Source organism: Saccostrea echinata, unplaced genomic scaffold (assembly GCF_033153115.1).
Source record: "Saccostrea echinata isolate AGI-Se365-2 ecotype Australia unplaced genomic scaffold, CSIRO_AGI_Sech_v1 ptg000025l, whole genome shotgun sequence".
Classification (NCBI taxonomy): Eukaryota; Metazoa; Mollusca; class Bivalvia; order Ostreida; family Ostreidae; genus Saccostrea; species Saccostrea echinata.
Window position 1 is genome coordinate 5,157,348 of NW_026889774.1, and position 12,521 is coordinate 5,169,868.

The 12,521-nt window shown below is 31.2% G+C and overlaps 1 protein-coding gene across 1 annotated transcript; it reads left to right on the forward strand.

Annotated features, from left to right (window-relative positions):
* Positions 1-6,201: 6,201 nt before the first annotated feature.
* On the forward strand, positions 6,202-12,246 carry LOC133192830 (uncharacterized). Its single transcript, XM_061328837.1, has 7 exons — positions 6,202-6,253; positions 6,351-6,521; positions 6,735-6,929; positions 7,218-7,285; positions 11,062-11,253; positions 11,566-11,806; positions 11,936-12,246. Exons 1-7 carry the CDS (start codon positions 6,202-6,204, stop codon positions 12,238-12,240), a joined length of 1,224 nt encoding a protein of 407 aa, XP_061184821.1. The 3' UTR covers positions 12,241-12,246.
* The last annotated feature ends 275 nt before the right edge of the window (positions 12,247-12,521 follow it).

Below are 12,521 nucleotides of genomic sequence, written 5' to 3' on the forward strand. Positions count from 1 at the left end.
AAAGTATATAAAAAGGCAATTTTCTCGAGATTTCCTTAAACAGCCTGTTAAATGCATTACACTATTAGAGGGATCTACGATTATCTTATTCATATACTAGTACATGTGTACATGCATGAATTGTGTAGTGTTTATAAATTCCCTTCTCATCCAAAATTCTCCAAAACCCAGTCTAGGGTGAGTTAACCATGCATCGGACACATACCTTGCTTCGGACAACTTTAAGCAATAAACTTTCATTGAACCCGAGTCTCCCCGTGTTTTTACTTGTTTCTGTCTTAAAGGTGAAGATTTAAACTTTTTAATAATGCCGATTTTTATTTTCATGTTGTGGTAAAGATACCACAAGAACGGCCTTGAAATTACGTCATATTTTGTATCATCAAAGGGGAGTAACCAGAATTTTACGTTTTTGCAATTTTTAGAGTTGTTGCTCTTTTAAATAGACTTCAACGGAACTAGTCGGACCTAGGTAAAATTTGTCAATGATTGATAATTTTACAGAAAATTTTCAAAAATTTTACTTCAATGTTTGTATAATAATTTTTAGAGTTGCTTTTTACTAGTATGTTTATTTCATCGTACATCGGACACAAATTAACCATGCATCGGACACTTTCCGATGCATGGGTAATCACTTCCATTTTCATATAAAACCCAAATGACAGCTATTTTTTACGAAAATAGAAAATAAAAACTCAAATTTTAAGTGAAAATACAAGATATTGATATATGACGACTAGAAGTGGACTCAATATATTTCTTTAAACTAGATGACGGATAACCCACAAGACAAAGGCGCGAGTTGCCCTATTACTAACGTGGTAAAGCCTTTCTAAGGCGATGTGGTGCACCTAAAATCTCTTCACATTTGTGGATCGAAATAGTCATTCAAATTAAACTAGAAGTTTAATTTTTTAATAAAAGATAAAAATGTTTCGATATCACTAATTTTAAAGCACCGAGATCAAGGTATGATATTTTTCTGGTTTAAATACCGTATGTCCGATGCATGGTGAATGTTGTCCGATCCATGGTGAATTCTGACTTATTTCGAAAAAAAGGGGTTTTAATGATATTTTCTCTATAAAAAGCACACGATTGTGTCAAAAATTTATATTCTAATCACACACTACATGTTAAGTTCCATTTTGATAATATTCGGTCGGTAGCGATATCGCTAGAACTTGTTGAAGTGCGAGGGTGTCCGATGCACGGTGAATTCACCCTAAATAATTCAAGCTTTACTCCACTTGCCCAATTTCTGTTAGAAACCGACCCATTTGCTGCATCATGTCGTAAGTATTCGTAACGAAATTTTAAAATGTAATTCTCAGTTTTTAGTAGTTTACACCCTGCTAAGTAATTGAAAGAGTCGACAAGTTCCAAGATTTCACTTGTAACAACGCATCCCCCTTTTCTGAATACTAAGTAAACATTAGGGTTTTGCAGTGTCAGCAGTCAAATTACACGAAGAAACACATCCATGTAAGTATCGAGTCTATTCCCTCTGGTGAGTAAGCGAACATTACTGTGTCATCTGTAAACAATTTCTACAGATGGACAGTCGTTGATGAAATGATTTTCCAAGTCGTTGGTATACATACTGAATAGTATAGCTGTCAGTATCTCTCCAAGTAGCAGACCAGTGATTATAGGAATTTCATCGGAAATAGACACGTACATGTACATCAATATATCTAGCAATCGAATGATTCTAAGAATTTTCCAGTTATCCCCAATTTTATTAGTAAATACCATAATTTTTCTTTATTAATTGTATTAAAAGATTTTTTTGTAATCAATAAAACAGCAATATAAATGTTTCTTCTTAAACTTTTGTGACATTAAACTTTGAAGAGCAAATATTGCATCTGCAGTTGAACAGTCAGCTTGAGATCCAAATTGTGTGTCATTAATCATAGGCTGCGTGTGGTGCTGATCGATTTCTCTGTAGTTTCCGGAGTCATTCGTCTTTTTTCCCTTTTGGGGGGAATTGAAACGATAACTGTATTTGACCATGGTGATGGAAATATACAATGTATTTCAATTTTAAAAAATGTTACAAGAAACACTAAATTTGGGAAAATGGTGTCACCGAACTCGGAAAAATATTCATTGAATAACTGGTTCCGCACTTTTGTTTGTTTTCAACTTGCTTATACGTGATTCAATTTTTGTGGAGTGATTTCTGTGTCCAAAATGTTGGTCCCTTTGTCATTGACAATCGTTACTTCTCAATCTTAAAGATGTCAGGAGTAAAAAATAAAAATAAATTCAAGGATTTTTATGTATTTCGCGTAAAATCAACTTAATACCATCAAGGTGCATGTATCTTTACCAAGAAAATGTATTTTTTATTTGGTATACTTTTTTTTGCCTGTCACATGTAATCATGTCAACATTTGTCAGTAATATGCAAGTGAGTTATGAATATGATTTGTAAAGATTTGCCGCGTTTTCAACTTAACATTGAACTTAGGCCAATCCTGCTTGAGAGGAACTCTTTTTTAAGAAATGAATTTCAAATCGTACAGTCATGCTGGCTCGTAACCCGCTCTGGGACACCTTTTTTGTTTGTCTTCAGTGCAATTGAAGAAAATTGCTCAAAATATACGTAAAGTTTGTTCCAAAGGAGCGCTTCTACTATGTTTTAAACGAAACTAGTATCACATACATTTTGACTTTTCAAAGAAAATTATTTCAGGATGACATTTACCCAGATGACCAAAAATTTCCACTGATGGGATGAAAATCCAGTGACTATACATTGTAGACCTCTGACCGTGATGCTATTTTTCACTTTCCAATAAGTCGGTCAATGATCTACATTTCATGCTAGTGGCCTCTGGGTATTTCTCGAAAAAATCGTAAATATCCCTAAACATTTTGCACTATCATCAAGATTTTTTTTTTCTTAGCAAAATAGTACACGTAATAAAACTCTTTTGATGATGAAATAGAACAAATATAACGAAAATAAAGGATGTCAAGAATTAAAAAAGATCATTCCACATTTTTCTTTCATTCTCGAAAAGAAATACAATGAAAAGATACTTAAAATTTGTGATGAGTCCATTCTGGTCTTTGCTGCGTTTTGTTGAAACGGAAAGGGGAAGGCATGTACAGGTATTGAAACAGATGATGTCTGTGCAGAAAAATCAGGGATGCAGCACACAAATCAATATTTCCATTCAAATACCTATGCAAAATTTATCAAACTTAATCAACACTTTTAAACATTTTTGTTAACCAAAAATCTTTATTTTTTTACGCAAACTTTTAGGATGAACTTAAAAGAAATTGAGCGAAGACCCACTCATATCGAAAATTGTGTTATAGTATGAGAAAATGATCCTTTTCGCCCTCTTTAGTGTGTGTATGCTATTTCATCATTAGGCAAATAACTACATGTACAATCTTTGTGAGATCTTTGCAAATTTTTGTTTACATAAAGTATACTTTAATGTTAGATAAAATATCAAAGAAAATGTTGTTATAACTGAGATTTAATTTTTCACCTTTATGTTTGTCGCACTATAGGCACTTCGCTCGCCTTGTTCGCCCATCTTCCTTCAAAAATATTTCATTATGGAACGGACTTTCTTGACACCCTTTAAGATAGTGTGCTAAGCAAGATGGACAATTAGCTTTTTAGAAATAAACGTTAAATTTTCCAATTCGATTTCCTCTATCAATTTTCTAAATTAACAATTTTAATCTAATATTAACTCCCCCCCCCCCCCCAAAAAAAATGAATGAATGATGGAACTCTAAATGATTTATAGCTTCAGTTTATAACAACATGTACTTATGTTGCCCTTATTTTGCTGGTGATAAAATTATAAAAGGTCAATGCTCAGATTTTGAAATATGCCCTCTGGAATAGCTTAAAATTGTTCATATTTCTGATTTTCTGTATTGTATGAAATCTAATTATTTGAAATTATGCTTTGTTACAACGCGAAATTTAATAACAATGCAAAATGTAATAAACCGGGATTATTACAGTTTGCGTTATTATTACATTTTGCGTCAAAATCACACAAAATATAATATATAACGCAAAATGTAATAAGATACTTCTAGGAATATAACATTTTGCATTATTACGTTTTGCGTTGATGTTATCGCAAAATCTAATAACGCAAAATGCAATAAGATATTTTTTGGATCATTGTATTTTTGTTACTTATATTTTGCGTGGATATTAAGCAAAACGCAACAATGCAAAATGTAAAAACACACTTTTTGGTCAGTTAAATTGAGAAGAATTTGCACACCAATGATTAAATGTTGTTTTATTATTAGCCGTTTCCTGATCTACGAATAATGCAAATTCCATTTCAAGGGATTAAATATAAAGTGCCGATTTCCTAGCTTTTAGACATGACAATTTTTCTTAATTTTTATTTTATTTTATTTTATTTTATTTTATTTTTTTTTTTTGAAATGCAAAACGACATGCCCATCATACATGTATCTTGTGTTTACGTTTATTTGAGCAACTAACTAGTATTTGATATCATTGATTAAATTCCACCGATTTTAAATCATCTTTAAGGACCTTAAAAGTATTTCATACTCCTAACCGACTCAACCACCTCGGCACAATACCTATTCTTATTTTATAATATTAAAGATATGTTTTAAATCAATTTTATGAAGTTTTTCGTTGAACACAATACAAAAACAAATTATTATGTTTTTCTTGTTACATTTTTATTTTATTACATTTTGCGTTGCTGTAATGTTGTAAATTTTGAATTTACCGGGTGGCAGTAAATACAACTAATTGTCATGTTGTAAATTTTGTATTTACTGTCATCCGGTAGTTTCAAAATTTACAACATGACACTACCCTCAACGCAAAATATAGTATTCAAAAAGTACATTATTACATTCTGCGTTAATCTCGACGCAAAATATAATTATGCAAAGTGTAATTATCCTAAAAAAGTCGGTTATTACATTTTGTGTTATTACATTCTGCGTTGATTTTGACGCAATATGTAATAACAAAAGTGTAACAATCCCAGTTGATTACATTTTGCGTTGTAACAATGTTCAATATTCAACATTTTTATTTAATTTTATTTAATTATTGCATCCAAATGTGATTGGCACTTAAACGTATGGAATATTGTTTGTTTTTATTGCAAGAATGAATTTGTATTAGCCAAAAACTTTTATTTAAACAAATGAAAAATTGATAGATTATTCGCCCAAAATTGAAAGTATGGAATAATATTGAAGGATCATCCATTGAAAATGAAAGAGCCTAATCATGCAAATAGTCATTCTACACTTTAGTTTAAGTTTGTCTTATTATACTGTGAAAAATAATTAGCCATATGACGGATTAAGTTTTACTGGAAGAAAACGAACGCTCCTTCGTCAATTATTTTTGTCAATATTTGTAAAACTTCTTTCCTTTAGCTGTGAATTGTTCTTTCAGTCGAAACAAAGAAGGTATGCTCGGTAAAAAAAATATTGTAAATATAAATATTGATTACCAGGATATAAAGGTACATGTCTGTTTACAAGAGAGATAAATATGTTGCAGAAAGATGCTGTAATCCACACTTATTTCATTGATAGATATAATGAGATACCTTGAGCTATTTGACTAGCTGATATACAATAATCAAGAAATAAGAGTCTCTGTTCAATTTAACATTTGTCAAGAGTTAAAACATAAACTTTTGGAGAAATTAAAAATGAACTAAATGCAAACAATAATTAGGCATAAAAAATGTTATTTAAAATTATTGCATATAGAATTCTTAGAATATTTTTATGGTGATCAAATCATTAATTTTCGATTTTAGAATAAACCAACAAACGATTTTAAGATAAACCAACATAGTAAAATCCAATTCATTTGTTTGTCTGTCTGTCTGTCTCCCCTCCTCTGAATATGATTTTGATTTCTTATCAGATTGGATTTCAAATTCTGAACAAAAATACAAAAACTTACGAAAATATATGTGAAAACATTGATTATTTCGAGGAAACTGACAGTTTGTAAGTCCGAATCAGGAGAATGTTACAATATAGTGATTGACAGTTTATCATTTCCGATCATCAAGGCATATCGAACATTGTTGTTTAACTGCTCTTTCAGGTGTGAAAAACTGAAAGAGCAATTTTGAAGCAGTAAAAGTTTTATTAAAATAGAAAAAAAAAAACGTCTACAATATGCACATTCTGCAAGTGGCTTGGATATTTAACGCCATAGTCTTTACAACAGGTGAGAATAATATATCTTCTGATTCCTCCGTTTTATGATCATAGATTCTAAGAGTTACGTTCAACTTTATTTTCCATTGATACCTCCAACTCCACAGGAATTCCAAGATGTAAAGAGGGGTTTGTCAATGTCGCTAATTGGTGTTTTTCGTTCCATCGCAAAGGAGCAACATTTGCAAAATCTGTTGAGATTTGTGAAGAAAGTGGAGGAGAAATGGTGATTTTGGATTCACAAGAGAAAGAAATGGCTCTCACGAATTACATGGAAGGTAAAGTAAAACGTTCATGTGAACATTTCTCATACTAGTATTTTCTTTATCAACAAGATGATTTTTTTTCTAGGAAGAACATTTGATAGCTAATAAGTAATATTTATATGAAATCGATGTTCAAAGTTTTAATTTCTTGTTCGTTGAAGTGTAACAACAACTTGATATATCAGATGAGATAAAAATACATGAAATGTTTTTTTTTTAATTTAGCCCAAAACTTTTCATTCAATCTGGCCATACCAAATCGAGAGGTATATCCTTTTTTTTTTTTTTTTTTTTTTTTTTGCCTATTCTATGCATACAAATGTTTTTCTCAACAATTTTCCATTTTTTTTAATTTTATTTTTCAGTTTCTTCGGAAATCACATATGAGATTAAAAGCAGCAGACGAATATGCCGATAAATGTTAGTATTGCTAGAATTAATAAAAAAAAATAATAGGGATAGCAATATAGAAAAGTAGATAACTGCATCAAAGTAAATTTATAATTCATACATGTATTTTATAACAGTGGTATTATAATTGCTGTGTTATTTTTTTTAAGTATATATAATATGCAATCATTACCTGTTTTTTCAAAGTGGTAATTTGTTGTTTTAACATGCTCATCTACCAACCACATTTTCACATTTTTGTTGCTGCATACACTTAGAATCAACTGATCACTATATCGGGATTATGTTCTGTTCTAGTTTGTGAGTTTTACAAGAAGTATAATGATTCAGTACCATCATCAAAATTGTACATCTCAAATGCCAAGGTAATTTTAAAGTGTTTCACGACGTATTTACGCAGTTGTTACTCAGTTACTGTACAGTTTTTCTACAGCATACCAGAACTGTATTTCCCCCCCAAAAAAACATTATTACTCTAACCTACATACTGATCAACACCTTAACACTGCTCCTAAATAACAACATATATATTAAGTATTAGGTTCATTTAAATTGTTACTGCATTTTTAAGTAATCCTCACTTTCAATTTAACTTATTAATTGTTATTTCCATAAATTCTCCCAATTATGTGCGTTACTGAAAGAAATGCAAATCTATTTTGAAGAATAAATCTTATCTAGTTATTATTTATGTCCTGAACATGTCTACTCTCTCTCTCTCTCTCTCTCTCTCTCTCTCTCTGTGTGTGTGTGGTGGGGGGGGGGGTGAGGGAGAGAGATTTTAATAAGTATTTGTTTTTGAGAATCTGTAAATACTATTGAAAATTTGATTTCTCCCTGATTTCTGCCTGTTTGATTATCAATGTAATATTGTTACTGATATGCATGATCACATATAATACGACATCGATACACTGTAAATTTTACACCACATGGTACAGCTGTAACGGTAACACATTTCAATTCGTTTATCTGACGTTTCGATCACATCAATTGTTTGCCTACTTTTGTTCCCATTATGTTTGTTCTCTCATCGTAGATGTAATCTTAAGTAAGCATAACTTTAACTTAAACACTCTCCACATTGATCTCCTATACTACTAATCCCATATAACTAGCATTTAAACTCTAAGGTGATAAGGTCCACAATTTTGAAGAATCTCTGACGATGTGTTGTAAATAAACAATATTTTTCAGGTTCCTTAAGAATTACTTTTTGAAGAAAATTATCACAAAGTTCGGTCGTATGTAATAATAGTAAGAGGTCGAATCTTTTTTTTCGACGATTACCAGTAGGTGAGAATTGCTAGGCATCAATGCTTCTGAGTCTTGTGAAACCATCTTCAAACTTATTTCAGAAAAGAATTTCACAGGCAGTATTTTTCCCCATTCTCACACATTATTGTGTAGACATAGGTCTACAATTTTTTGCGATTTTCAGAATCATATAACTTTGGCAAAGAAGGAATTATTACTTATCTGTCAAGTATTTTCTTAATCGAATTATAGGCAAATTAAAATGTTCTATCACTTTAAATCTGAATGATCAGTGCATAAGATGGAGCCGCTGAGGTTACCTATTGTACATATTTTCGTCCTTTGTCGTCCGTCTTGCGTTGGGCATTGTGCCTTAGTATCTAAATATTTTTAGCTTCTTCTCTGGAACTGCTTAACCAATTTCAACCAATTTTGTATATAGCATCTATAGGTAGAGGAAAACAAAATTAAAAATTTTTTGGTATCTGCATCCGTGGGACCTGAGGAGTAGCGCCAAACCCATGATAATTGACACAGTCTTTAAGGTTAAATAACACAATTTTTTTTCCAGAAATCAGTAATATTTCCCATAGTTTTATATTAAAATAGGTTACCTGAATACTGTTTGCTAGGTAAAGTGGAAAATTTTGTAAGATTTTGTCACAATCTTAAAAATGTGTGCAAAATACACGGGCAAAAGTGGCTTACATAAATTTTATATGAAATTCACATGAATTTTATGTAAATTCTTTGCATGAGAAAGAGACGAAAAACAAGACATTTGAAATTTATGTGAAAACGTTAAGCCATTTTGACTTAACTTTCTTATGAATTTCACATGAAGAGCATATAGCATAAAAATCGTGCAGAGAAAACTTCACATGAAAGTTCTAAAAATATATATGTGAATATTATACAAACTTATTCACATGATATTCTCATAAAAAATATTTATATAATTTTTACATGATTTTCACATAATTTTCAAATAAAAAGATAATCACATTAATATCGTGTAAGCCACTTTTCCCTGTGATATTGTACAGAATTACATAGAAAACGACACAAAGTCGCATAAGCACCAAAGAAAACTTAAAATTTTTTTATATTCTAGGAATTTCTTATTTATGAATTTCTTTTTAACATCAGTCAAATAATATTGTCAATCCATATATCAAATTTTTGTTTGTGTTATGCATCCTTAAAAATCTATTTTTCTCCTTTGTATCAAGCAGTCAAACTATTGCCAATATTATTATAAGCATTGAAACCTCTCCCAGGGTTAATGGTCAGGTGTTATGGTGGTGCTCTATAAATACATGTACATCTATTCTTTGAAAATCTTCTCTGACCCTGGGTATATAAAAATGCATGCCATTTATTTTTTGAAAAATCTTCTCTACGACTACCGGTATGTGAGAATTGCTAGTCATTTAGCAGTATTTAGCAGACTAACTCAGTACGGTTATGATTAGCAAAAGTTTTTCAAAATTGTGAAATCAATGGTCCCTGTATTATGGGCTCTGGAGTTACGTTGGTAGGATCATACGGATCATATATTGAAAATGCATTATTTCTTTAAAAATCTTTATCTCTCTTCCTGGGTATTTAACAGACAAACTAAGCATTGTTCAATGATTATCAATTTTTTTTTAAATCATGGTCCTGGTCAGGGGTTCTGGAGTTAGGATGGGTCTCTCTTATGATTATGTATGGAAATTTTGCCTCTGCTTATTTGGTGTGTTCCCGTTTTGGACACATTTGATAATTAGGTATAAAACAATAGGTGTGGAATATGTTTTGATAGCAATTACATGTATAGTCTGATCTCCATCTGGGATCTACCTGGAATTACCTGTATTTTACCAATGGATTATAATAAAGGGAATAATTTAGGAAAATTTTACTTATCCAACCGAAGATGAAGTTGATAGTTTAGACAGATATCCCTATCGCAGTTCACCCTGTTCCTTTATTTTATAAAGATAAAATGAATAAGTAAATGAATTCAATCTTAATTGATAACAAAAATAATCCGTCCACTTAGTATCATGTGAATATGATTATAGTTTTGATTGGTATTTGTGATATCTTTTATATTTTAAAAATAATTTTTTCAAGAAATAAGTCAAAATATCAAGTGGAAAATTGACATTTTTTCTTCTGTTCTTTCCGGAGAATCTCTTTCTCCAAATTCATAACTATGATATAGACTATTGCAATTAAATAACTATCTTACCTGGACAAATTCCCGCTTTGCACACATTTTTTCAATACCAAAAATTCAAATGTGTGCAAAACGGGAACAAACCGCTTATTTATCTATGATAATTAATCATATTAATTGAAGTAATTAATAGGTAAATTTAATAAAAGAAATATACAAAAAAAAATAATTTATAATACAAAAAGTACTCAGAAGTTTATAGTTTTAATTGTCACGTAGATTTAAAAATAATAGATGAATAAAAATGAAACAAAATTAATTTATATTTGTACATTAAATGTTATTCAAAGATCAAGAGAGGCCAATGGTATTGTCGAACGTGCTGGGAACGCAAATACTGGGTTTTATGCTAAAGCACTATTGTGTTGTTAAGTATGGTGAAAGAGATAAAGTGTAGTTAGCACGGGACTGGCACATATACAGACATAAGTAATTCTGAGCTATCGCTAAATTACCTGACTATTTTGTTGATTCCTAATGATCAAATTTCTCTTATTTTTAGAAACATATTTCCATCTATCAGGTTATTTTTTTTAATGCTATCGTTATTAAATTCCGATTCCATGGATCGTTTACAGAGTTGTATTATACTCAGGTAACGTTAAGCCCCTTGAGCCTCTTGTTGATATAAAATTTTGAATTGCTTTGTATATTCAGATTCCAGTAGAGTTTAATAAAGACAACAGAGCCAACTTAACAACACCTCCCGGCTTCTCCATCAAGAGGTCCAGTATTCCAAACGCAGGCCTTGGGGCATGGGCAGAAACCCATATCCCTATTTATAGAGTGATAGGGATCTACGAAGGGGAAGAGTTCTTTGATGACGGTGACCATTTGTATGCATGGATAGTATGTAGTCTTATACAGTTATACAGTAGCCTGGTAATTAATTAATATTTACGCATAGTACAGAAAACCAGGAATTAATTTGAAACTCTTGCTACATTACTACATAGATACTGAGACTCGCATTAATTGTTGAATTGTAAAGTTTACCCTAATACTATAATTTAAAAGATCCAACGTCAGACAAAATAAATAGTGTTTAAAACTGTTTATATCATTATCGTGAAATAACCCTGGAAAAAATAATTAGTTTGTATATTTCAAGTTTTGGGAATTCGATTAATACATGGGTATGGAATTTTATAATTTCAATAGCTTAACTCCGGCGATGAAGATACAATGACACATTTTGTGGATGGAGCCTCCCCCGCAAAAAGCAACTGGTTGCGGTATGTCAACTGTCCGAGAAATTACAAAGAAGAAAATGTCCATTCCGTGATCTGTGACGATTTGGTATTTTACATGACGTCACAAGTTGTGATGCCAGATACCGAGTTACTCGTGTGGTACGGAGGGTGGTACGGATATCAGTTAGGAATTAGAAACGTGCATCCGGGTATTTATTTTTATATCCTATCTGAAAAACGTCTTCTAATTTCTTCTACTGTTACATGTAAATATTTATCAAGAAACATAGGAGGTTAAAAAAATAATCATCGTCACTAGATATCACATTTATTTACAGAGGACGATCTAGATCTGGATGATGTATTCTATGTTCGAGTTAGCTACTTAAATCAAGATTATCCTGGAAAATTTAGTTTCCATGACAACACCACCGTCATATACACAAACTGGAATCCTAAACAAATTAAGGAATTTAACGAAGATGAATACTGGGAGCACATCACCGAACCGTTTGGGTTATTACTTTCACACAATAAGGGACAGTGGAGTTGGGTACCTGAGAAGGATTATTCTTATTTTACTGGTGAAGGAGGACTTTTATTACCGTTTGTTTGTGAACACAAATCGAATGTAAAGCAGTGACTTTCATCAGGGGAAGTTTGTTTTGTATATCAATGTTTTTGTTTTTTAAGCAAAAGTACATGTTTATTCTTTAAATATTGTACCAATATTTGATATTGTATACTACTAGTAATTAAATTTTCATTTAACGGCTCTAGAAATATTACAACTGCAGGAGTCCGGTGTTTCAGATTTGTGATTTCCATTGAGGAAATCATTCTGCTTTTACCTTTCAATTGGGGATAAAAGTAGAAGAACTGTATAGTAACAGTGTGTGTATTTCAGGCCTCTAAGTGGCCTCT